The 27,710-nt window shown below is 40.1% G+C and overlaps 1 protein-coding gene across 3 annotated transcripts in view; it reads right to left on the bottom strand.

Moving 5' to 3' along the window:
* Positions 1-27,710, bottom strand: part of NCOA2 (nuclear receptor coactivator 2) — a 288,649-nt gene that overhangs the window by 63,483 nt on the left and 197,456 nt on the right. For all 3 annotated transcript variants that reach the window (XM_036109392.2, XM_036109399.2, XM_036109401.2), the window contains one exon: positions 1,014-1,117. In XM_036109392.2, coding sequence (XP_035965285.1) covers positions 1,014-1,117 — 104 coding nt within the window. Of the gene's footprint in view, positions 1-1,013; positions 1,118-27,710 lie in introns of those variants that run through there.

The raw sequence follows: 27,710 nt of genomic DNA, 5'->3' as shown, positions 1-27,710 counted from the left end.
CAAAGACTGGGTCAGATGATTTTTAATTTTTCCTGTGTTCCCCCCACCACCACCTTCCAAGTGTATGATACATTTTCACAGAATGAGATTTTCTAAAAATAAAAATCATCACATGCACCAACTGAAGAAAAAGGGCAATTATTGGTGATCTTTGCTTTAAAAATCCTACTTTCTCATCTAGGTGCAGCTATTGCCACAAGTTAAATGATTCTACATGGCGACGCCGCCCAGCTTCCGGCCACGTGGTACTTTTCAATCTCATCATATCATCGGCAGAGTAAATTATCCTGAGATCTGACATAATTTATGTCTCAGGGCTCCTCTGCTTCTTGTTATATATTCACCGACATTTTTTCCCTCATCTTCCCATAGCCTACATCTTGAATTTTAATTTTGGAATAGGTACAGCGAAGCACTTGTTAATCAAACAGGAAAGCTAGACTTTACGAATTCTAGACGGTAGTCTGGTCATAAAACTTCCGAAAGTTAATAAAGAACAGGGAGTTAAGACCAACCACTACATTTGTGATGCTCATCCTAACAGCTCTGCCTATTATTTCAGTTTTCATCTTTATGAGATAAACTAGTTTGAAGCAGCATAAATAAAAAGCACAAACCTGCATTTGGTCCTCAAACTGTAACCTGCGTATACGGACATCTGTATATGGCATATATAAAATCTAAAAATTGGGGGAACATCTCAGATGAAAATTATATTGCAGAATTTAATAGGACTTGTGAACATGGTTTTCCAAAATGAATGCTCACTCTGTCAATTTATATTGTAATCTAGTTCATGTAATTCTCTCTTATTACTGGGAAATGTACGTAGGCTGAAATCGGGAGCTAGATGAATACATACTAGTAAGCTCCAGAGGTCAGCGGTACTTCCAGCACGACGAGTGAAAATTAAGTGTAGACTGTCCTGAAATTATATTCACCTGAAAATTAAACGTAATAATATGAAGACCGACAAGAGGGTAGGGCAGAGAACCAGAACGAGGGTAGGCTACCTCAAGCATCATAGGCCCCAGCGCATCCTTGTCGATGACGCCCTGCCCGGTCGACGACACGTCTGACTTCTGCACTTCATCTACGTTGGCAGCTGCTGCTTTCTCTGCAACAAACGGAAGTGTGAATTAAATGGCAGTGCTTTTTCAAGGGCAGAATGACACAGAAACATTGTCATCGTAATGATCTTTAAAATCTCTAGTGGAACCAGCCGGGGCGCTGAAGGAGTTGGAGTCCATCCCCACCGCCGCTGAACGGGAGATGCTGCTGGAAGCAGGAACAGAACAGTACCTTTTCACCTCCAGAACCTGTGCTCAGAGCCCCTCTCAGGCAGGTGATGAAATGAGTTTAGTGGTTTCGTGCTAGTCCCCAACAAGCATTTTTTTTCTAGACTACAAAACTGCTACACGCTATGGCACAATTAGTCTCTACTCCGGGGACTCCGCAAACCAGGATAAAGAAAGGTCTGTTGTTCAGAATTCAGTAGCTTAATCAGAGATACATTTGCATGTATTTGCAGAAGGACTAAGAAGGAGGTCCCAACCTGCTACGGCTAGGCTGCCCCTGCGTGACACGCTCTAACAACTGCCTTTTGGACTCCTGCACTGCTCCACCTCTCGTCACACTCACATATAAGCAGCCAGAAAGATGGGGTCTCTATATTGTAGAAGGTGCTTACCGATTTACGGCAGAGAGAAGAAGCCCCCTCTCAGGCACCAAGAGGAGCTCAGTGGCTGCCCTTTGATCTAAAACAGAGATGCACAATACATGCCCCTGCATTACAACGTGAGGCAGCGTTCAAGCCGAGAGGGCCTGGGACAATGCTCCATCATGGATAATTCTCAGAGAACAAACAGATGCGCAGTTATCGATATATATATATATGCAAACTCGTTATTTTAAGAACACCAAAAAAACCGTTTAAGGCGTAACAGATACATATCGTCAACTTGCGAGAAAACAACACAAAAACAATGTGCCAATTATTTATACCTGAATAAATTATATCCTTGTTTACACTGCATGTTAGTATTGTAATTAAATGCAAATAAAGAAAACTGTAAATCAATTTCATACTCAGGATCAACCTGCTTTCATGACCTTGGTAAATTTTGGTGCTGCTGCTTTTTTTTTGTTTTTTTGGTAAAAAAGATTTTACAGAGTATTCTGAAAATCTGGAAAACTTAATTTGTACCTGAGAACCTAGAACATAATTAGGAATTATGCAGGTACTCCAAATCTTGCCACTGCCAGGATGGAGCACTTCCACATTATATTCAGTGGAAAAGGGAAGATGACCTGTGTGAGTGCAAGTCTAAGTTCAGCCACTTAGAAGTATGAGCCAGAGAAGTCATTCCAACATTTTTTTTTTTTTTAAAAAGAATTTATTTATTTATTTGACAGAGAGAGACACAGCGAGAGAGGGAACACAAGCAGGGGGAGTGGGAGAGGGAGAAGCAGGCTTCCTGCGGAGCAAGGAGCCCGATGCAGGACTTGATCCCAGGACCCTGGGATCATGACCCGAGCTGAAGGCAGACACTTAACAACTGAGCCACCCAGGCGCCCTCATTCCAACTTTTTAAGGCCTTATAGTACCTGCCTTCTGTACATCATGGACTGTGACAGGAGTAAACTGGATGATAGGTAAAACACACTCTAAAAACTATAAAGTAGTTTACAAATGTAACTTACTACTAGCACATCTGTGTGTGTTAGTTCTTCCTCATGTAGTAGAGTTCCAAATGTAGTAACTTCTTTGCAGAGCTTATCATAAGCAGACTGTATCTGCTTTTTCAATTACTATATTCCTGGCTCACCTCCTTAGATCTAAATAATTGTGACCACCTATTAAGAGAGATAAGACTTGGGGCTTAGACTGGGTGGCTCAGTCGGTTGGGTGTCGGACTCTTGATTTCAGCTCAGGCCGTGATCTCAGGGTCAGGAGACGGAGGCCCACGTTGGGCTGCTCGCTCAACGCATGGTCTGCTTGAGATTTTCTCTCTCCCTTTGCCCCTCCCCACCCCTAAAATAAATAAATAAATCTTTAAAAGAGAAAGGGGGAGAGAGAGAGATGACTTATCTGGTAGCCTTTACAACACAGTAAATATTGGAAGGATCTGTCAGTCTTCATTTTGTTTTTTTCTTGCTGCCTTCCCTTACCCCTTGGCTCTATCTGCAGGCTTGGTCTCAGCCTAGTTCCTCAGCCTCAATGGGGCAGGAACTACCTCAGGCTTTCCACACGATTACTGCATGTGACCTCCCTCCCCCTCCACGTCCATTCCCATTTTCCTAGAATCTTTTTCATTGCCAAATATACCCCAAGTAAATGCATACTGGGGCATATAGTTTTGTTTTGTTTTTGTTTTTTTTCCTTTGCTGGTTCACTCTGTAAGGCTACAGGTTTCTCCTCAGTTTCCACTCCCTTTCCTACTCACCAGGGACAGGACTGACCCCATCACCTGCTGTTTCATCTGATTTAACAGCCAGGTACTGTGGAGGTCCCAGCAGGCTTCAGGCCTAAGGATCCTGAGTTTCATTACTACTAAATCGTAAAAGGCGTCAAACAGACATCACATGTTTCTGTGGTCTCACGGCATTCCGATTCGTTCTTTGCCTTCGGTGTTGTGACAGTGTGAGAGCAATGTGCTGGCAGCCCGCAGAAAGCGTAAATCGCAGCCTTTGCTCTGCCCCCTCACTATTCGTTGCTTCCATCAGCAACCTCTTCCAACAGCACCAGTGATCCTCAAATCGGAATGGCGTACAAGAGAAGACAACCTCCCCAGAGAGGACCTATCAGAATCTGAAGACTAAAAAGGCTTTCTTTGTATGACATTCTGATACATCTTCCTAGGAAGGTATGCTGTCCTCCCCACTTCCTGCAGTGAGAATCACAGTCCAGGAAATAGTACTCGATCTGCCATCAAAAGGTAAGTTTCATGAAGGGCGCACTGTGTCTATATCCTCAGTGGGCACGGTCCCTATGTCAGAGCAGGTTTTCACTAAGTATTTGGTGGCTAACAGACCAGATCCACCTCGGGCACCTATTCCCAGATATGGAGGAGGCAGCTGGAGGTGGGAGTGGGTGGAAAAAGGAATAAAGTCCCGGCTTTAGTCCTAACAGACCTCCAGGGTGCAGGGGGAGGAATGGGACAGGTAGGCAGGGTCAGAAATACGGGGAAAGGATTTCCTGAAGAAATAAAACAAATCATCTTTCCTTGCCTTGCTCAGTAAGTTTGAGGGCATCTAATGTTTTCTCAGGTCCCCAGTTCTCTTACCCTTCCACTGTTGAAACTGGTGGTTTTGTTCGTTTTAAAGAATGGATTGATTAATTCAGATTTATGTTAGGGGAAAGTGAGACATGAAGCACAAGCTACTGATCGCAAGGGCAATTCCATACCTACTGCTGACCGCTAGAGAACAGCAGGCTATTTGACATATGAGACTCTGCTATCACATCGGTAAGAGATTCTTGTTTTCTGTGGGGCCTATGATAATGCCATTTTTAGGGCAAAATAAAGACAAAATAACGGTATCTGTGATAATCCGTTTCCAAGCCTAGTAAAGACAATCAATATACCTTGTGAGATGTTTGCGTTTTGAGGATCTGATCATCATTCTCAAGACCCAAACTTTCCTAAATTCATCCTTTAATATTCTGTGGAATTTAAAAAACAATGTAAGAAAACCCAATCATGCAGGTTCCTAAACAATGATAAACTTTCAGGCTGGGGTGTCCTAACTATTCTAGCAACATGCTCAGACACTGAATTTTGAACTCTTACCAGAAAACATGTAGAATGAGGATCATAACTGCACTGCATTTTATTCTAGAAATCTACAGATCAGATGAAATTTAGGATAAGGGCCTAAAATTTAAAGGAGGAGATAATTTAGATCTAACAAAATGTGTTTGGGTAAAAATAATTATCATCTGGAAAAATGATTTGTGATGGTAAACCATGTCTTTTTTTTTCTCTTTATCACATTCAATTGATCAATCTTTCAGAGGAGAAAAGCAGCTAACAGGAAGTCACAGGCAGTGAGTGGCCACCGTGAGGAAATCACCCAGTAACAATGGGATCTGTTCAGCAAGCAGTCTCTCCATCTCTGTGTCTTGTGTCTCGCTGTGCATGTGGTGCAAGTGGAGTGAATAATCCTTGTCAGCTGAGAGATTAAATCTAGCTGGGAGGGCAAAACAATTACAATCGAACTAAATGGGAGCAATTTAGCGATAATTGCAAGGAACTAACTTTAAGTTCAAAGAAGAGATAAAAATCATTGGATGTAGCTGAAAATATTTCACGTACGTTGTAACTGAGTTGGACTCGGTAGGATAAGCAAGTGGATGGCAAAAGCAAGAGCCTAAGAAGGAAACCAGTGGGAATGGACATGTGGCATCTGGCCCCGAGAAAATGTCAGCGTGGCCTCTGAAAACCAATGCTAAGCTAAGAAACGTTGGCAAAAAGTTTGTCTAAGCTGGAATTCTAGGAATCCCTGACTAAAAATGAAAACAACACAAATTTCACAAGATCTATTAGTGGAACATGTGCTTTGAAAGAAAACTCTAAATGAGTCTATCGATTATTTGCAAGAGAATGTTGTAATATTTACACAACACTATTCATGTAATTAAGGGAATGGGAAATGTTCACTATTCATAGAGTAAATATGAAAGAGAGACAAAGGGTAAAGAATCTGGGGCTTTTCACGCCTGTCCTCACTAATGTTTGTATTATATGCATTTCCAATTAATTTGTCATCTGCTATTCAATTCTGTATTGAATTTGTGCTTTCATCATTTCTCAATATTAAAGAGAATAAAATCAATAATATGAAATGATAGAAAACACTCAGAAGTATGGCTTTTCATTTCAATGTAATTGAAATCTACATTAAACTGGCCATGAATTTATGTTTTTGGGTCCTTTTCATGAGGTAATTACTACTTCTGTTCAACATTCAGCTGAGCCTTGAAATTAAATAGGAGGAAGGAAAGGACTCTAGTGAGAGATACATTATTACGATAACCGGACATATACTGGTATCTTGATGGAGCCTTTCAGTAATTAGTATGCTATTTTTAAGGACCAGATATAAATAAGCTTAAATCCTTAGATATATTTATACCTCTGTAAGTACAGCATTTCTATACTAAAACACACTATTTAATATTTTTAAATTAGGCAGTTTTCTCAGCGGTCACAAATTATATTTACTTTTCTATATTTTGCATCCATTAGCTATAAAAATATATTCTGTTACAAAAATATCCTTCAGTAAACTCAAGAGTAGAAAGACATCCCAGAGTTTCATATGGCCAAAACCTTACAAAATCTCATTATTATAGATGGAACTCTTAAATCGGAAAAAGAGATGATAAAATTTAATTTTCAGAGCCTACAAAAAGACTTCTCCTTCATGCCTTGACTTCTATTTCTTTCTGCTGCACTTTCAGCATTAAAGTTATTCTTTTCATTTATTTATTATTTTTTTAAGATTTTATTTATTTGACAGAGAGAGACAAAGCGAGAGAAGGAACACAAGCAGGGGGAGTGGGAGAGGGAGAAGCAGGCTTCCCGCGGCGCAGGGAGCCCGATGCGGGGCTCGATCCCAGGACCCTGGGATCATGACCTGAGCCAAAGGCAGACGCTTAACGACTGAGCCACCCAGGCACCCCTAAAATTATTCTTTTTAGATAAGAATATGGCCTAAGAGAGTAACAATGAAAATAATAACTCTCTCCCTTTCTTCCTCACTCCCCCCCAAAGATAAAAATATCATAAAACCAAATGCAAAACCCTGATGAGAGACTGTCCAAGGATGCCTCTGTAATCTTTCTCTGAGTGTCCCTTCTCTCCCGGTAGCTGCTCCGACAGCAATCCCGCCTGGTTCCTTCCTCCATTTGCCTGCACTCCAGAAATCCAATACCAATTAATTAGATTTCCAGTTTCAAAGCAAAGAACAAAACCCCATCTCTTCAGGGACCGTGTTAAGATGAGTCATACCACAAACTGGGAGAAAATCATTAATATTATATTCCATATGCTTTTCTTTACAATTATTGTTCATATTGTTTCTTAGAACAAAAGGAAAAGTGAATAGGGAAGCATTTGATCTCTAGAAAGGTAAGTGATTTTAAAATACAGGTATTTTTTGAAGCAACTGGATTAAATTGCTCTTTATCACTGGCATCTACAGACATAAATTTGAAAGTAAAATTTAAGTTTCTGGTGAGAACAGCAACAAAACAGAAGCTATGATCCTAGCAAAAAAATGTATTTATCTTAAAAAAAACTAGCTGTTTTTAAATTACGGGGTGGTATTTTTTTTTTTTTTTTAAAGATTTTATTTATTTATTTGACAGAGAGACAGCGAGAGAGGGAACACAAGCAGGGGGAGTGGGAGAGGGAGAAGCAGGCTTCCTGCCGAGCAGGGAGCCCGATGCGGGGCTTGATCCCAGGACCCTGGGATCATGACCTGAGCCGAAGGCAGACGCTTAACGACTGAGCCACCCAGGCGCCCACGGGGTGGTATTTTTTAAAAAAGATCTTTACATGTTCTTTTAAAACATCACTTACTGATTTTTGGTAGCTTAATCTTATAACGTTAGGACTCTTGTCTATTTGTTTATTAGGCAACTAAACTGAGAATATACATTCCAAGGTTCTTTCCAGAAACCATTACCAGAGCAGAGTGCTATCTCCTCACAGGGATGGCGGTCCTGGCTCAAGGGACAGCCACATAATTGTTCTAAGTCCAGCAGCAGCGGCGGCAACCACCACTGATGAAGCCTTAGAACCCGAAATGCTGTTTAATGTCTGCCCATTAGGAGGACAGGGTGATGCGGCCATTATGGAAGAGGTTTATACTCTTCTTCATCTTTTTTTTAACCATCTGAACAGACTGTGGAAAACTTGTGGAAATTAGTCCATCTTTAAGAATTCAGAATTCAAACAAGTATAATTATTCCCTCTGTAAAAATATGTCAGCTAAAAAATAATTCACAGGGTCTTTACTACACAAATTTAGAAAAATTTTAGTGCTGCCCAGGTTTAGATGCCTCTGACATGTGAAGCCACACAGGAGTTTAAAAGTTATTTTTACGTTGGGTCAAGCATGAGGATAGTTGCTTTTACTGAAGCAGTGTTATTTAAAGTATTAGATATTTGACTAAAATGGAACCTGATACTTTATGCAGGTTTTATAATTAATTCCACTGCTTCAAAATGAGTAAAATCACTCACCCAGAAACTATCAATTTTTCAGTAGACTGACGTCAAACACAAGTCTAATCACCTCCACAACAAATTTTAAGACTCTAGTGGGAATAGATCCACAATTTTCATCTTTTCTTGCGTTCAGGAGCTGGATGACTTCAGTGAAGTGACTGTCAAATCTAGCAGCAGCGAGACACATGTGAGGCCAAGTCACTGAAACAATGACAGGCAATTTCTGGCCAAGCACTAGAGATTAAATATTACAGGAAAAGTTATGTAGCATCTCAAAGGTTCTAGAAGGTAAAACCAGAGAATTATGCATCTGCACCAACTAAAATTAGAAAAGCTGCCATATGGCTCTGTGAAGCCAGCAGCACATTCTTATTCATTAGGAAGCATTCTGCTAACATAAAAACACAAGGCCCTTCCTGTGCTCTCCAAATGTGTTTATCTTTTCAACATTAATGCACTATATATCATCAAGCTGGTGAAATCTCCTGCCGTGCATATTAAAACCGCGCAGCTGCACTTTCTTTAGTAGTGGGAGGGACCTCAGCCCCAAGTTGCCTCCCTCTTTCTGACATTGAGATTCTTGTTAACATATCATGGTTTCTCTTCAGTGTGAAGAAACAGCAACATTAACCAATCTCAAGGCTATCTCCACCCAGCAGTCCCCCACCCCCCACCCCCACCCTCCATCCATGCTCTGCTTCAGAGAAGGCGACATGCTTGGTTTTGTCTTCATCAATGGTACAGGCACGACTACTTAAATAGAACCGACAATCATGCCACAAGTTTGAAATGTAAAGGCCCTACTTGTAAAATTAATGTACTGTGCTTTTCAAGAGAGAAGACAGTAACCAGAATAGACTCTAGGTATTAACTGGCTAGAAAAGACTTTTGTTCATAAGAACTCTCTTCATCATTAATCTGCTATCACCAATATGTAATTCTATTCAGTCCCCACTTCACCTATTACCTATCAACATGGAATGCACTGTTAGGTAAAATAGGCCATGGATAGTCTTTCGTAGTTAAGCTATGTGAATATATGACAATTTGTCCAAAATCTCTTTCTTTTACACAATCTAAATACACCTGTGCTGTGTGCAACCTCAGCACTTAGGCAGAATACTAAAGGCGGCATTCTCCAAAGACCAAACTAGACAAATGTTTTCTTTCAAATACATACATTAACTCAAGCAAGGCCAACAAAATTACATTACAGGAGCACTTAATAAAGTTTCTGATAAAGAGGTTAAAACATGGAAAGGACAGAAAGAGTTGTCTCTAAAATCCTTTAAAAGACTTTGGTCTAAGAAGTGTAAATACTTTCGCTCCCAAATCACTATTCTGTTTACTGGCATAGCTACTAGCATCATCTCCCAATATTCCTACCTTACACTCCAGCCACTGTTATTATTTATCTCCCCAAATACATCGTACTGTTTCAAGATTTCAAGCATTTTCTCAGACTTCCGTTTGCACAGGTGCCCTTCCAACCGTTCTCTTTTAAGACCCCATCACTGTTCCAGAAGCTCATTACAATCAAGCGAGGGCCTTCCCCTGTGTTTCTGCAATGCCCTGTGCCCATTCCCCTAACAGTCTACATTCACTGACCTAGGGCTTTGAAATGCTTGATTTGTTTACGTATCTGTCCCCTTCACGGCACTGTTGGCCCCTTGGCTACAAGAAAGGTCTTCTTATTCACTGCCTGGCATCTAGTGGGTGCTCAATAACATGGGTGTTCATACTGAACAGTTTTATAGCTATAGCTGAAATTCAGTATAGCCAGGATCTAAAAATCACAAATGCCTTTTAGAGAGATCTGTTCTGAAGAGCCTTACTGTATACTTGACATAATGGAGATTTCCTTTAAGACTCGGCTTTTTGGGGTCAATGTATCAGGTAGAGAAGGGATGAGAACAAAAGTCAGACCCTATGTGCTAAAGGGCATCAAGAGAATTCTTACGGCCAATGGGGAAAGCATTTGGTGATGGTTGCGAGGGGAAGTCACCAAGGCTCTTTCTATACCTGAGAGAAGATGAAGGCAAACAAAAACGGGCCAACTTTATTATTCTAGATTATCATCTAGGAAGTTATAACTTACTTTATTAAAAAAAAGAAGTAGTTTGGGCATCATGGGAGTTTTTAATCAGACTCTGGGATTTTCCCAGGCACCGTTAGCTCTTAATTAAATAAACCAACCTAGGAAGTGTCCTAGAAATCACCCATTTGCCTGTGGACCCTGGATAAAATGTTTCATCGGGTTTCTTGTTCCTTCCGCACAGTGGGCTGGGAGAAGCCCTGGCCTCTAAGGGTAAGGTCACTGCCTGAGCCAGGAGGGCCGTCTAGAACGAGGAAGGACTGAAATTCCTGGAGAGGCTGATAAGGTTCTTTTCTCAATCAACTTTGTTCACCAGGTGGCTAACATTAACGCTTAATGCCGTAATGATGTCCAAGAGAAGCACAGGAAAGAAAGGGAGAGGGCGGGGATGAAGGAAAGGAAGGCGAATTGGTTCCTGCTTCCCATTATCCCTTGTTGCTGACCCTGCCGCGAATCCTCACTGCCTTCCCACTGCTCACAGCGCTTCAGTCTCAAGCCTCTGCTTCACCTCAGTGGTGGATCTTCAGGGACTAAAATGCATCCCAGGACCTGACCTTCATTTCTCCCTTGCAGGCACTCTTCCACGCCCAGGCATCCTCTGTGCTCCCCCCTTCCCTTTCACTGACATGCATCTTGTTCTCGGATTTATTTTATTTTTTTAAAGATTTTATTTATTTATTTGACAGAGAGAGACACAGCGAGAGAGGGAACACAAGCAGGGGGAGTGGGAGAGGGAGAAGCATACTTCCCGCGGAGCAGGGAGCCTGACGCGGGGCTCGATCCCAGGACGCTGGGATCATGACCTGAGCCGAAGGCAGACGCTTAACGACTGAGCCACCCAGGCACCCCTCTCAGATTTATTTTATGTTCCACTTGTAAGACCTGCTAGCTTTTCTCTTCTGTTTTTCTCCCATCTGGCTATTTGTTCCTTCCAGTTTTTCTCTACAGACGCAAGACCTGATGCCTGGGCCTCCCAGAGAGATTGCGACAGCTAGTTGTATAGATATTCTTCTCTTTTCCCCCGACTGTGATTCTAATAATACCACAGGGAGGCTAAAATTCCCAGTTTCATTTTGCCTACTACCATCTATCCCCAGTCCCCTCACTTGCAGTCTCTGCTTGAGCAATCATGGGAGGGCCTCGAGAGCATGCTTTTTAAAAAGCAGGTGTTCCCAATTTAAGGCACCTAATGCAAGAAGCTGATAATAGAACATAGAATCATCCAATTTAGAGACCTAAAACATTAAATTATGCTAAATCATATCATCCTAGTAGAGAAAGCAAAGCACTGATAACAATGCGAGAACTCTGCATAAATATATGTAGTACCGTGGCTCTGGCCAACCACAGAAGGCAGGGGGGAGATAGAGCTGAGGGGAGGACATGCTATCAAGGGATCTAGCCATCAGGATTCACGAGAATTATAAGGTGCATGCAGGGTTCATGGCAAGAGCTCCCTGTGGACAGGGACTGGAAAGGGCCAGCGCACACAGTGCCCACCCCCAGGGTCACGAGGCACATGGAGGCACGTGAGGGCCCAACTCGAGAGGCGGGCTCCAGAAAATCTTACCATCTGTGACCACCAAAATCTCCTGGGGGTGAAAATCTCTAGTAGCTAAAAAGGAGGTTCCTTCCAGGTCAACTCTCCAGGTTAATTACTAAGACATAAACAAACACAAGGTAATTCCTATGTGAATGTTTAGGGAAGAAAAGAAGAGACAATGAAGAGAGTAGATCTCGTCTCAAGCATTTTAGGCATTTTGAACAATCATCACAGGCAAAGTTTATCACTTCTTGTGAACCTGAAACCATCATCACTGGTTGTTTCGATAATCGTTCTCTATGTGTTTGCTTATGCTCTTCCTGGTTCAAAAAGATTGTTTTTGCTTTAGGTTTCTTCTTCTTCTTTTTTTTTTAACTTATTAGGACCTGTGCATGGAAGTGAAGCTACCTAACAATTAAAAAAAATACGACACAAATACAAAACCTGAAAAAATTTTATATACTCATTCCAGAGAAAGCCAGCTTGAGAAAGTAACCAAATTTATTCTCCAGGGCTTCAGGCAGAAAGGAAGGAGTAAAAGTGAAAAGTGTGCAATCGTGGATCTGAGAAGAACTTGTCAGAAGATCTATGTTCTCCAAAACAGGACTTTTGTGGAAGAAACTACACAAAGAATCATTTTTATATCATACAGAAACAGAACATTAATCTATTATATTCAAATGCTTGAAAGAGTCTTGGTTTGAACTCCCATTTTAACATAGAAAAGTGTGAGCATCCCTTTGCTCGCAACAAATCTCAAACTGGCCCTGGTCCAATGGACTTGGGCAATACACCAAGGTGGTGCAGCCATCTGGGCTGACCATGTACACGAGGGTGCAGAGAGGGGCAGAGCTGTTAGGAACGATTCATCCTCTGTGCTAAGGTCATCAGGGCCTCAGCATCAGGGCCTCACAGGCTAGAGCTGTCACCTTAGGATGGCACTTAATCTGTCCAGACCAAATGTGAAGTAAAGCCTGGTAAAATAAAGGGTCTGACTTGTTTTGAAGGCCAAATATATGTTGCTTCAGAATTTTTTAAAGGAAGGTTTGCCTACACAACAAAGAGAAACCTGATTTGTATTTGTACATTTTCAATACATGCACCCAAACTCTGATTGTGGAGAAGGATCACTGTATTTAGAGTAACAGATTAGGTGAAAAGAAGAAAAAAAAAAAAAAAAGGACTGGGAAGCATTTAGGAAATAATTCCAGAGTAGATCTTCCTAATTCCTAAAATATGAAGTTTCATTACCATTATCACAGTCTCCTAAGTTCAAAAGACATTCTAGAAAAAGAGTTCCTGTCAAATATCCACCCAATACTGTGTTTCATAATGACAATAGGAGTAGATTTAAACACATCTTTAAAGTGACCCTTTAAATACCCTATGGCATGAAAACTCTCCAGTTTAAGCAGGAGTGGCAGTGAATCATCCACCTTCCACAACTATTTAAAGCAGTAGGCAATTAAAAAGAAAACAGGGATCAACTTCACTCAGACACTGACATGCCTCACCAGGCAGTAGGAGCCAACATGAGGGCCTTAGAAACCATGACACCAGTATGTTTCAAAGCCCAGCAAAAGTATGGACAAAAGTTGATCACAATTTGTATGAGGAAGTTAAAGTGAAATCAAAAAAGGCTGACATTTACAAAGACCCCTAAACTTGGTGTCCTAACTACCTTGTCTACAAGGGCATCCTTTCTTTTCTTTATGTATCGTCCTACATTCTCCAGCAAATTTTTTAAGTTAAGGGGGAAAATAGGATACCTCTTCAGCAATTCCGTAATTCTCTTGCATTTTGTATCTGTTAAGTGCTCTTTCAGATACAAAGACTATTTAAGCAGTCAAATCCACTTGCAAGAAATTATCTTATTTAAAGTCTGACGGGTGGCTCAGTTGTTAAGTGACTGCCTTCAGCTCAGGTCATGATCCCGGGGTCCTGGGATCGAGCCCCACGTCACGCCCCCTGCTCAGCGGGAAGCCTGCTTTTCCCTCTCCCCCTGCTTGTGTTCCCTCTCTCGCTGTGTACACTCTGTCAAATAAATAAAATCTTAAAAAAAAAAAAAAGTCTGACAATTTTTTCTCCAATAAAAGTTATGGAAAAGTTGAAGCCACAACTGAGAGACTTACAAATGAGTGCCATGGCTACCCAATGGATAAATCAAAAAGAAAAATCCTCAGGGGGTTAATTTTGATCCTCCATATAGACCACAGAATATATAAAATTAACTATCTAATTATGTATGAAAAAAGACATAATAGTGATTAAGTTACTTCCTATCAAGTTAACTGGTTTAAATTAGCTTAAGAGTACAGTTTTGTTTTACATATATTCACCATGAGGTAAGTTTCCCCACCATTCTACAACCCTTCAAATAATGACATAAAATCTTCATAAAATTTATTCTTATTTTCAATTTTAATTATCCTCAAGTTTCCAAATGCTAGATGATTTTGTATGATGCTGTCATCAAGACTTCAGAAAAGTTCTACCCAATGGCATTTTGGAATAGGTTTAGCTCCAACACAGATGGACAGGTTGAATTCCAGAAACCTGTTTTTGGAAATCCTGCCTGCCAGGTGATGGCTTATCATGAAGCAGATGAAGTGGCTGAAGGTGACAGACATGACAACTGGGCAGGTGCAGTTTTGGGAGCCACAGCAAAAGCAGACTTTCCTCTGTAGACGTAGAGCCTGGACAGGAAGATGATGCTGTACTCTCGCCATAAGTAATTCAGCTGCCTCTCAAATCTACGGTCTTAGATTTGCTTCTTCAAAATGTACTGCTTATTTTTTATTGTATCAATGGACATCAGGCTTCCCAGAGACTAGACTGGTGGCAGTTGTTAGCTCTGTACTGCCAAGGAAAATATTTGGCTGCATACAGAGTTTCCTGAGAGCAAGTTAGTACATGACCTCAATCTTTTCCAAGCTTATCATAATGCTGTAAGGCTGTGCTGATTCAGCAAAGCAATCTATAATCGCTTGCAAAATGCCCCTGCCTCACAGGGATGTTATGAAGCTTAATAAGATAATGCATGTGAAGCACTCTGAGCTCCACAGAAGAAAGGCGCTAAGTAATAATATTCTGCATTTATAATTACAAGCAGTCTCACAAAGATGAGAATCCAATAAACTTGTCCACAAATTACAAATAAAAACTACTTTAAATAATTTAACATAAATAATTGTACAACAAAGGAAAATGTGAAATCATGTTTAAAAAGTGGAATGGACGCACTTCATAAGGTGAAGTCAAAATGAAAAAAATAGAACTAGACAAGTTTCTACTACAAGAAAATTACATCCCATTGTGGTAAAACAGAAATTGAATCAGAAATTTGTAAGAGTATCTTTTACAGAAGTTATCTTGAGACACTGCTATTAATAAATTAAATTTAGTATCATTTCTATAGTTTTTTTCTACCAATAAATTTAATTTTTAAAAATCAAAGTCAGTATTAATAGTAGTAAAATTTCTTCAATTATCACTAACACTGAAAACATAACTTTCAACTCTCATTGGGATAAAGCCTGAGTATTTTACCAAATGTAAATTTATTTTTTTACCAAATGTAAATTAAAAAAAATATTAAAATGCTGCTGCTCTCCCCCTCCCCTGCCAACTAGCATTTGTCTCCTAGATGGCAGACACTTGTTTCTTGTTCCTCTGGACAAGCCCAAGCAGAAAAGGCCCATGCTGAGCTGGTATCACTGGGTTCTTTGGTGCCACTATCTTTATTGGATTGTGAGTGGGGCCTTTTTGGTACCTGTTATCATTTCCTTCAGGCAACCTTCCTGGAATCTCAGAGGATCCAATTTTTTTCTTACCCTCTGTTTCTCCATAACACTGCCATAATATCACTGCATCATACAGAAATCATCTGATTTGGTCTGGACCCCCTCATACTGTTGAGTCCTTCTGCCAGAAACTGTATTTTTCATCTCTGCATCCCCATCCTCCACTCCAACTGCTGACCTATGTAGACCCACTCAATAAAAGTGAGCTGAACTGATCCACACTCTGGAGAAGGCAATGGAAAGAGTCCCTCAAGTGGTCTAGTTTTCTTTCACTTAATACAAAAACCAGTTTGTACAAAATCAACTCCAAGCATACAGATGGAACAAGTGATTTCATTTTCTATTTTTTATTTGTAATTTTGTTTTCAAAAAGGTAGTATTTTACGGGTTTTTTTTTTTTTTTTTTTTTAAGATTTATTTATTTATTTGAGCAGGCTTCCCACTGAGTTCTGTGGAGCCCAACTCGGGGCTCGATCTCCTGACCCTGAGATCACGACCTGAACTGAAATCAAGAGTCAGACACTTAACCAACTGAGCCACCCAGGCACTGTGGTAGTATTTTATGTTTTTAAAGGAAACATAAACACGGTATTAGATGGTGAGGATGCAAAGATAAAACAGACAAGCATTACCCTCCTGTGTGTTTAAGGCACACTGCAATGATTAAGCCAAGTCCCGAAATGGAGTTGGTACATTTTCTTTGTAAAGTGTTGTGGATTTATGCAATAAAAGAAAAATGAAGTTTATAAATTTGTAAGCATTAGGAGGTTTTTTATTTATTTATGGAAGACTCAGCTAAGTTCAGGAAACCGCATTGATTCAGATGCTGAATGAAGAGAGACTCTAATTATCTAAGATTTCACTGAGAATGCTTTCATCAGAGACTGAACATGGCAAGAGCTGATTACTTAACTCAAAATAAACTTCCTTCAACACACCAGGAACAATGCATACACCTCAGGATGCTAACAGGGCCTAATTAGTTCTCTGAAGTGTAGCAGCTCAAAAGAATTTTGGAAAATAAAAATGGGAAGGTTAATGATCTTTTGTATTATCCTCTCAGGATAAACCCAATTGCCAAGGAAATTAGACTTATAGGTCTCAAAAATTCAGGCTGAGAGCAAACTCTACAGGCATAAAAATAATTTGTCAATTTTTCAAAGTTAAACCCATTGGTGAACTTTAAAGAGAAAAACCTGTCATCACTTCACTACAAAGGTGCCTACCAGATTGGCTGTGTATGCGTCCTTTCTAAGAAAAGGATGAGTCACTGAGTCAGGAGTGGAGCTAAAACACACAAGTGTCTAGATCTTTTCTTTCACTTAATATGAAAATCAGGAGCTTGATTTTAAAACCTCAATTCCAAAGGAAGAGTATTTCATATAGTGCGTGGTGAGAACATAAGGGCCCCTAATATTAGTATATAGAAGGAATACAGGGGAATTATCACCATCAACTTCCTATAAGGGGAGTCAAAGAAAGTTGGGAGGAGACGAATATTCAAAGTGACTGTTTTATGAAAGAGAAAAACTGGGGAGGGGTGAGATGTTTCTGAAAGACAAGGTTTACTTTGGGAGGACACCTTGGTAAGGGAGCTAAGGCACGGACCTAATAGAAAAACTGAGAAACACAGCACCTATGACTTCACATGAGAATATTTAATATTGCAGGTCTTTACAACTCCTGACATTGGATCTATAACCTTTCAGGGTCATGAGGACCATTTCCCCCTCCCCCAAGGGTCAATTTGGGCAAAATTAAATTGTTATCTTAATTCATGTGTGTGTGTTTTAAATATGAAAATAGCTTTATTGTGTTCTGTAGGCAAAGGATAGTCAGTAAGTATATTCTTAAATATACTTACTTCTACTGTATTGAGAAGATGGATATCAAAGATAAAATTGCTATTGCTTTGAAGCCAGTAAGTAGGGACCAAGAACTCAAATGTCCACCTGGTCAGTGAGGTAATGTGTATTCACCTCAGTACTGAAATAAGGCCAGTCAAGAGAGAAAGAGGAGACTCCTACCCACTTCTCCAACGGCACAGAGGGCTTCCCCTCTACTTCTCAGCAGCCCCACCTTGAAGATTTCCTTGAAAATACAGCTGAGCCATTCTTGCGTTCTTCATAAAACCTAAGACGCACTATTTATATATGTGGTCTTCGACTCAATAGAACTAAAGAGAGAGAAAGAGGGAGAAAGACAGATACAAGGGGGATACGTATAGAAGTAAGGGGGCACTTCCTGTGGGATCAAAAGAGATAAATTTAGGGGTTTCTAAAGACTGAAGATGAAACTGGGATACAAAGATTGAAACAGAGCCTCATTTATATTTCAAAGAACATCTGGAACATGATTTATGAGGAGTTTTAAAAACTTCCTGAAGGTTTGTGACTTTCCCTTTGTTATTTTTACTTTGTTTCACTAGCTAAACAATTCCAGAATTGAACATTTGCTTCAGAAACAAGAACTGCACATAAAAACTTGAATGTTGTGTTGCAGTCGACCAGGGGAGAAGAAAACTCCCAGCAGAAATAAAGGGAGTGGTAGAGGAACACAGTGGAAGGGGAAGCAGGTGAACCCCAAAGAAGGAAGACAGCCTGGGCCCTGAGTCTATGAAGGTTTTTACTCTACCAGCCTGAGACCCCAGGGACTCCTGGCTTCCACACGCTCAAGCGCCCATGCCTGGACTTCCTCATTACCCATGGACCTGCCCTGCTGGAACTCTGCTCCTGTCCTAAGGGTCTTGACTGGTGTCTGCTGTTACCTAGTAACTAGAAGCCTGGAAGGGGAGGAGTCCAGAACAGCCTCCGAGAGCAGAATGGAAGGAAAAAGAAACCATGCTCCAGGCATCTCTGAAAATCCAGAAGAGATTTCCCCATAAGGATGTGCTGACTGATCAGCTTCTATAGTACCTGTTACCCTGTAATAAACATCAGGTTAGTGGTCCCACCTTTTGGAGTAAGAGGACTCTTTTAAATATCAATAATGTCCATGGAGCCCCTCAGTACCTATATTTGAAATGATATATAACAGAAAGAAAAAGTTACAATAAATTTAGTAATGCTTCTAAAAGAATTTGTATCTTATCTCTATACCATCTCTATATATTGGAAACATAGCTGTACATACCTCATATATTAAGAACTACTGTAATTAGAAACATTATTGGTTACAATAGGCTTTATGGAACTGGTCCAGGAATCTAATCACCGAAATTGCATTGTTTTGATGGAAAATACCCTCCATTCCAAACAATTAACTTACATATAAATCTTAGGGGAAAAAATGGTTTCTAAGTTGAAGACTCTGTGTTTCTTTTCTTTCTTTTTTTTTTTTTAAGGGAGGGAGAAAGAGAGCAGCGAGCAGGGAGGCGGGTGGGGAGGAGGATGGACAGAGAGGGAGGGAGAATCTTTTTTTTTTTTTTTTTAAGATTTTATTTTATTTATTTGACAGCGAGAGAGACAGCGAGAGAGGGAACACAAGCAGGGGGAGTGGGAGAGGGAGAAGCAGGCTTCCCGCTGAGCAGGGAGCCCAATGCGGGGCTCGATCCCAGGACCCTGGGATCATGACCTGAGCCGAAGGCAGACGCTTAGTGACTGAGCCACCCAGGCGCCCCTAGGGATAGAGAATCTTAAGCAGGCTCCATGCCCAGCAAGGAGCCTGATGCAGGGCTCAATCTCACGACCCTGAGATTGTGAGCCGAAATCAGGAGTCAGAGACGCTTAAATGACTGAGCCACCCGGGCACCCCAAGACTCTCTATTTCTTAAGAAAGCATGGCGGTAGGTCTTTTCAACAAATGGTGTTGGGAAAACTGGACAGCCACATGCAAAAGAATGAAACTGGACCACTTTCTTATACCATACACAGAAATAAACTCACAGTGGATTAAAGACCTAAATGTGAGACTTGATACCATAAAAATCCTAGAAGAGAGCCCAGGCAGTAATCTCTCTGACATCGGCTATAATCTCTCTAACATTTTTCTAGGTATTCCTCACGAGACAAGGGAAATAAAAGCAAAATAAACTACTGGGACTTCATCAAAATAAAAAGCTTCTGCATAGTGAAGGAAACAATCAACAAAACTAAAAGGCAACCCACTGAATGGGAGAAAATATTTGCAAATGACAGATCTGATAAAGGGTTGGTAACCAAAATATATAAAGAACTGATTTAACTCAATACCCAAAAACAAATAATCCAATTAAAAAATGGGCAGAAGTCATGAACAGACATTTCTCCAAAGAAGACATCCAGATGGCCAACAGACACATGAAAAGTTGCTCAACATCACTCATCATCAGGGAAATACAAATCAAAACCAATGAGATACCACTTCATACCTGTCAGAATGGATAAAAGCAACAACACATGTTGGTGAGGATGTGGAGAAATGGGAACCTTCTTGCACTGTTGGTGGGAATATAAACCAGTGCAGCCACTGTGGAAATCAGTATGCAGGTTCCTGAAAAAGTTAAAAATAGAACTACCCTATCTAGCAATTGCACTACTAGGTATTTGCCCAAAGAATAAAAAAATATTAATTCAGAGGGACACATGCACCCCTATGTTTATAGCAGCATTATCTACAATGGCCAAATTATGGAAACAGCCCAAGTGTCCACTGGTTGATGAATGGATAAAGAAGATGTGTTATATATATACAATGCAATATTAGCCATGAAAAAGAATAAAATCTTGCTGTTTGCAACAACATGAATAGAACTAGAGAGTATAATGCTAAGTGAAATAAATCAGTCAGTGAGACAAATACCATATGATTTCACTCATATGTGGAATTTAAGAAACAAAGCAAATGAGTAAAGGGAAAAAAAAAGAGAAACAAACCAAGAAACAGACTCTTAACTATAGAGAACCACCTGATGGTTACCAGAGGGGAAGCTGGGTGGGGGAATGGGTGAAATAGGTGATGGAGATTAAAGAGTACATGATGAGGGGTGCCCGGGTGGCTAGTCAGTTAGGCAGCTGCCTTCAGCTCGGGTCACGATCCCAGGGTCCTGGGATCAAGTCCCGCATCGGGCTCCCTGCTCGGCGGGGGGCCTGCTTCTCCCTCACCCGCTCCCCCCTGCTTGTGCTCTCACTCTGTCAAATAAATAAATGATAATTTAAAAAAGAATTAAAGAGTACATGATGAAACAAATAAAATAAAATTTTAAAAAGAAAGCACGGAAGTAGGAAAAAAAATGAGTTCTTCAAGCACTTAAGGTCTAAAGAAACGGAAGACAAAGACTCCCCAAAATGGCCCAGGAATTCTATAATGTTCAGTATCTGGCCCTAAGCAGATTGAAAAGGCGTCTCAGTAATGAACATATGGGAAGCAGCACCAAGCCAAATACTGGCATTATTTATTTCACTTTTCTTCTACAAGACAAAATGTCTTATTTCTAAAATTGATGGGCCCAAAAGGACTCTAAATCTATTATAGGCGATCAAGGTTCTAACACTGTAAAAGCAGAATCCTAGTCCATTTCAATGAACAATTTTTCTCTCCTGGGTAAAATCAATGTATTTTTGGTCTGTGACCATGTTGAACTGGGGCTTTCTTCTGTTCAAAATGACAGAAATGAGAAACATAAGGCAAAAGTACCCTTTTGTTATGGATAGCTATGGATATCTAAAATTTTCAGTTTAAATATCTGAAATCTAATAAATCCATTTTACAGATGGAAGTCTCCATTTTACACACTTCCTTTTCAGCACCCAAGTTAAAACACACACAACATAGTCTTGTATACAGCTAAGTACTCTTGTGTGAAACAGGGATCTCAGATTCCGTTCCTTTCCTTTACTTCTGGTCGATGATGTGTGTGCTCACAGTGATTAAAGTGGGTAAAGTCTGTTTTGCTCCCCATATATTTCCTGAAATGGGAGAGAACACCTAAACCAGTCCAGAACTGTTGTTTACCTAGAGGTTACATTGCACAAAAAGATGGACAGATAAAATGATGAGACGTTCACTCTGACAGAATAATTCCTCATCTATTCACATCAGGGTACAAAATGAATGTTCTAAAACAAGCTTGGTATCCAATTTTCTGGCTAAATACCAAGAAGTCTTTTTTGCCTGGATAGCAACCTTCTATTTTCTTGGGATCTTTTATGATCATTTTTTTCCTGACAGGAAAAGCTAAGCTGCCTTAAAAGTGTACATCATCATCTGAAATAAGGATCTGCAAAACATATTCTTCCCAGTAACTAAACCAGTGTCTCAGTAGATCTGAAATCCAGCCAATACCATGCTTACCCAATTCACTCATAACAACTTCTTCCAAATGCCAGACAAAAGCAAGAGTAAATAGGCGGGTGACATGTTTGTTTATCTTTCCAGTTTACTTGGAGCAAGGCAGAGATCTGGATTTGAGTTCCAGTTCCACCAGCTTCTAGCTGTGTGACTCCAGACTAGTGACTTAAACCCTAGGTTCCTTGTCTGTAAAATGGAGTTGAGAACTGAAGCTACCCTCCAGGGGTACTGCATGGGTGAAATGGGACAATGGATGTCAACAGCGGTGCGTGGCCCAAAGTGAGCACTGCAGACATGTCAGCTCTCTTGTTTTCCCTGTGGAAGCGGACCCTTTTGCTTTTGACCTAGTATATATTTGCTAGCACACAGGGATGGATCTATGTCTTGTGGGGCCTGAAGCTTATACAATGCAAGGGGACTCTCTCCAAGAACACAAAATTAAGTGTAATTCTCATTCTTATTTATAGAAAAGAAACAGTAGCAAAAAACACCGGGGCTTTAAAAAAAAAAATCCAATTTCTTCCTCTGAGAGCTCTTTAGGTAATTACAGGAAATGCTTCCGAAGAAGTGCTTCCCAATGGAAGTGTGGCTTCCCCATCTCCATACACCCTACAAGCCCCAGCACTCGCAGGGGCCAGCACAAGTAAGAGGTCCTGCATCTTAACCTTCATTAGCTTGGTGGTAATTCTGCCTCTGAAAGTATACAGTGGAAATGCCTAACTTATTTCCCTTAGTTTTCATGTCAGCATCTGGCTCTCGGAGAAATGTGAATGCTCTGAATACAGACCAACAGTTTTCCTGTCTATGAGAAATTCTTTTCACTGATTAGCAACACCTTAGCATCTTTTCCTTTTCACTCTTTGATACTGAGATAACTAGAAAAAGACAATAAAAAAAGACAGTATGGGAGCTCTCCATCAGTAATCAAAGCGGCCTAGTTAGAACTGCATAGGAAGGAAGCGGGTTAGAGGCAGTCAGAATCCTGAGGCGCTGTTTGCTCTCCCGGCTCCTCAGGCCACAATGCTTCACAGCCCTTAACTGCAGCCTCCCTAAGATTTAAGGTATTTAACAAAATCACATCGAACCCCAAATCATCACAATCTCTTCTATGATAAGATGTGTTAAAACTATCCCTAATGACACAGCAATAACTACTGTAATCTTTCTTTTGGTTTTGAGTATGTTACTTGTGGAATTTCTCTGTAGATCAACATTTTCTCTCATAATAAACAAAGGCAAAGTTGAAGACACGACCACCATTCTCAGAGGCAGGTAATGGAACACAGTAGAAAGATCATAGGCTTTGGAATTACCAACAGACCGTGGTTGGAATTCTTGTTTGTCCTTTACTAGATTTAAGGCCTCAACCTGACTACTGTTTCTGCGTGTCAGTTTCCTTATCTATGAAACACGGACAACAGTATCAAGATTCCCTGAAAGAGTCTGAGTCTGGCCATCAGCGGTAACCCATGGACAGAGTATAGAACACAGCAGGCTTCCAGAAGGGATGAGAAGGTAGCTGAAAACAGTATGTACAGATATATTTATATGGCATTTAAAAAATATCGCTAAAGAAAAAAAACAAAACAGTAGCCTTGGATATAAGGAATCCCGATTCTTGACATCAGATATTATCTAAGCATTACCCACACGGTAAGCTTCAATATATTCTTGGAGGTCAAAGAATTGTATTTCCTACCTCTTCTGTTATCACAGTCTCCTTCTATCTCCATCTAGTTATACTTACATATCTACATCCATCTATCTATCATAGATAGCACTTTCTGACTTGCTGTATTTCTTTTTTTTCTTAGATCCAAATACCAGTTTTATCACTTATTAAATGTACGCACAGGCCAAGCTGAACAACCACAGGCCTCCCTATCGGGTGCGTTCTCAAATCACGGAGAAAGATGTACATATGCTGAGGATAAGCTATTCTAAAAAGGCTTCAATGACTTCTTTATTAATGAGCCCCTGGATGGTAGGAACAGTGTTTGGCTTCTCTTTGTATCTCTGACGCACACACAGTATGTGGCACATGGAGGGCATCTGGTAAATGCATCCTGAATATAAGTATGAATTAATGAGAAATCATGTTTCAAAATAATTATGACATGGACCCTGGTCATTTCCAGACTACACCGTTGAAATTTATTTTACATGCTGCTATTTCAAACTCACACAGTAGTTAATGATGGTCCTTAAATGCCTTCTATCGTTCATCACACCCCCCATCATTCTATCATACCTTCTTGAAGTAGCTGAAGAAAACACTGAATTTTTTGTTGCTTTCACATTTCCTCTAAACCCTAATTTTATCCATTATTTACATAAACTTATTAAGTAGCTCTTATGTGCAAGGCATTAGGGAAAGGATATAAAAATGAATAAGCTATGGTTCTTCCATCAAAGAATTTAAATGGTAGCAGGGAGTTTTTTTTTAAAAGCTTAAACTACTATACAACAAGCCAAAATGAAATATCTATTTTATCTAACAATGGCCCACAAGCTGTGCGGTTACAGGTTAAAGAGTAACTAAGGCTTCAGGCTCTGCCTAGAAGAATGTTTGGACAGATGGTACCTTAAATGCCAGGTGAGGACATTTTACTTTCATCTCTATAGGGGAGACACAAAGTTCTGAGAACAGTGGTTACATATCCATATATTTTTAGGAAATGAATGTTGGTAGCAAACAAAGTTGGAAAGAGCTAAAACTGATTAAGGAAGGGATTTTAGTTGGGGACAAAGATGGCCCAGGGTTAGATAAGGAAGAGAAGAGAGTGACCGGGTATGGATAGAGTATGCACCCAAAGTAGAAGTGTTTTGAGGAAGGATGATTAACAGACACAGAGGTACCAGAGAAGCTAAGCAGGTTAGGGAGGAGGAGGAGGCCTGCCGATGTGGTGAACAGGAAGTCACCGCTGGTATTCCAGGGAGCACTGTTTGATGAGAACAGGCCAGATTTCAGTGACCATAAAGTATAAATGGGTAACTTACTTCATTTATAAGAAACTTAGCAATAAGGGACAAAGAAAGATGGAACAGTGTAGTGTGGAGAAGGAAACCATCATCAAAAGGCTTCGGAGCCTTAGATCTTTCTGAGTCCCAGGCCACATCCTGATGTCTCTCTATTCACTCCTCTGTTAGCTGTAAGGCTAATTGCATCCACTGAAAGCCAACTAGGTAAGGATTCGCTAGAATAAACTTCTTTGATAACTCATTCTATCAGTACTTTTTTTTTTAAAGATTTTATTTATTTATTTGACAGAGACAGAGATAGCGAGAGCAGGAACACAAGCAGCGGGAGTGGGAGAGGGAGAGCAGGCTTCCCGCCGAGGAGGGAGCCCGATATGGGACTCGATCCCAGGACTCTGGGATCATGACCTGAGCCGAAGGCAGACGCTTAACAACTGAGCCACCCAGGCGCCCTCTATCAGTATTTTTAATAGGTATGTACAATGAATACAAAATATGCATTTGTTTATAAATTGTATGCATTTATCACTGTTAGTACATAAACATTTTAAGAACTCAATGTTATGGGCCCTGGCCCAGAGTTGAAACGTCAGTGAGGACCTTCCATGAACCCCAGGCAGGAATATATACTTCCCAGAGCACACTGGCCTTACATTAGAGATATATTTTGCACTGCTACATACTTATATCCATGGCCGGCCCATCCTTCCTATTACTAGATTCCAAGTTCCATGATGGCAGTAGCCATGTCACCTAATGCGTTGCTGTATTCTGCGACTCAGTAAAAAAGAAGGCTACTCACCAAGTATTTTCTGACTCCCAAAACTATGGGGTTTTTTTTGTTTGTTTTTTGACCAACTCTAACCAAGTTTCACAACTGGGAGCTGGGAGGGTAATTTTCACCTCACTGCTCTATCTTATGCCTATGGCGGTAATGACAACCACTGGCCTTTGAACTGTCCCTTGATAAACAGAAAAGGGGGAGGTATGTAGAGTCCACTTAGGAGACAAAATAATACTTTAAGATTTCTAAGTAAGAGAATGGGGTACTTTGGCCCTTGGTAAATTTTCAATCTAAACTTTAGCAAACTATTTTAAAACGTCAAATTATAGCCACCATAGAAAATAGAATAATGATTCCTCAAAAAATTAAACATAGAATTACTACATGATCCAGCAAAACTCCACTTCTGTGTATACATTCCCCCAAAATAAAAGCAGAAATGGATTTAAACAGGTATTTGTACACCAATGTTCATAACAGCATGATTTACAACAGTGAAAAGGTAGAAACAACCCAGATATCCATCAATGGATAAATGGATAAACAAAATATGGTATATATATGCAGTGGAATACTATTCAGCCTTAAAAAGGAAGGAAATGCTGATATAAATATATATGTATCTACATGAACATGGATGAACCTTGAGAACATGATGCTAAGTGAAATAAGCCAATCACAAAAAATAAACACTACATGATTCCATGTATATGAGGTGCCTAGAATAGCCTAATTCAGAGACAGAAAGTAGAATAGTGGTCTCTGGGGCAGGTGGGAGGAGGGGTGAGTACTTCTTATCTAACAGAGAATTTGTTTGGGATGATTACAAAGTTCTGGAAATGGACACTGGTGATAGTTGCACAACAATGTGAAGGTATACTTAATGTCACTCAACTAAACACTTAAAAATGATACATTTTATGTTATATATATTTTACCACAATAAAAAAAGGTCAAATTAAATTCTCAGGTTAAAGTTAATTGGTATCCACTCTTCCCCCCCCCCCCAATGCATGACTTGAATTCACAACCCTGAGATCAAGACCTGAGCTGAGATCAAGAGACAGTTGCTTAACTGACTGAGCCACCGAGGTGTCCCTCCAATCTTTAGTAAGTATTATAAACAGATCTGCAATTCTTATATTCTGTGAATTATCCTTCACTGTTGCATTCTTAGAAAACAAACCAGGATTTGAGATCTGATATGCTGATAAGACCAAGTCTAGAGTAATAACCGGACTAACAATCTAACGTTCAAAACTGCAGGAGGCCAATTTTTACTGGACTTTGTGCTGATAGCAAAGCATAAACTTGCAAAGGTCTCCATTTCTTACCAACAAAGCTGAGATGAAAAACATGATCATTGTTTTCCTAGAATTATTACCTTAAAAATATTGAGGGTAACAGAAAAGATGAGAGAAGATAAAAAAAAAAATGGACTATTGCACTTATGACCACAGGTAAATGACCCAGTAATTAGCAAAAAGCTAACATTTCCTAAGTAGAAATGAAATAAAGTATCTCAAACTGAACAACAGTAATAAGGGAATTGGGAAGTGACATACATGAGTGCCTCTATTTGCCCACCCCCAAACTATATAAACAGTATGATCTATGAAGGTTGTACTCCTTCCTTCCCTGTAACCTACATAAAGAAGTCTAATGTAGTAAAAGGCTTCAGGGAGAGAAACATCGTTTAGGAGAACATAAGAAATGGCTGAAATGAGGAAGAATATCTAAAAGAGAAATGTTAACGTCATTGGGATTTTCTCTCATTTTCCTACTGACCTCAGATTTGCCTCAAGGAGTCTTCCTGCACCTCAGAACCTCCTCCTCTCTTCTTAGCTTAAGGTCATGTTTGGTGCCCTCAATATTCGGCAATATATGATACTAAGATATTTGACCACAGAGGGCATTCAATGCTTCAATATAGTATTAGTTACTTATTGTTTTCAAAATATTTCCTTGGAAAAGATACTCAACATAATTAATCATTAGG

This window comes from Halichoerus grypus, chromosome 5 (assembly GCF_964656455.1).
Source record: "Halichoerus grypus chromosome 5, mHalGry1.hap1.1, whole genome shotgun sequence".
Taxonomy (NCBI): domain Eukaryota; kingdom Metazoa; phylum Chordata; class Mammalia; order Carnivora; family Phocidae; genus Halichoerus; species Halichoerus grypus.
The sequence above is the reverse complement of the archived record's forward strand: the minus strand, read 5'-3'. Positions and strand labels throughout refer to the sequence as shown.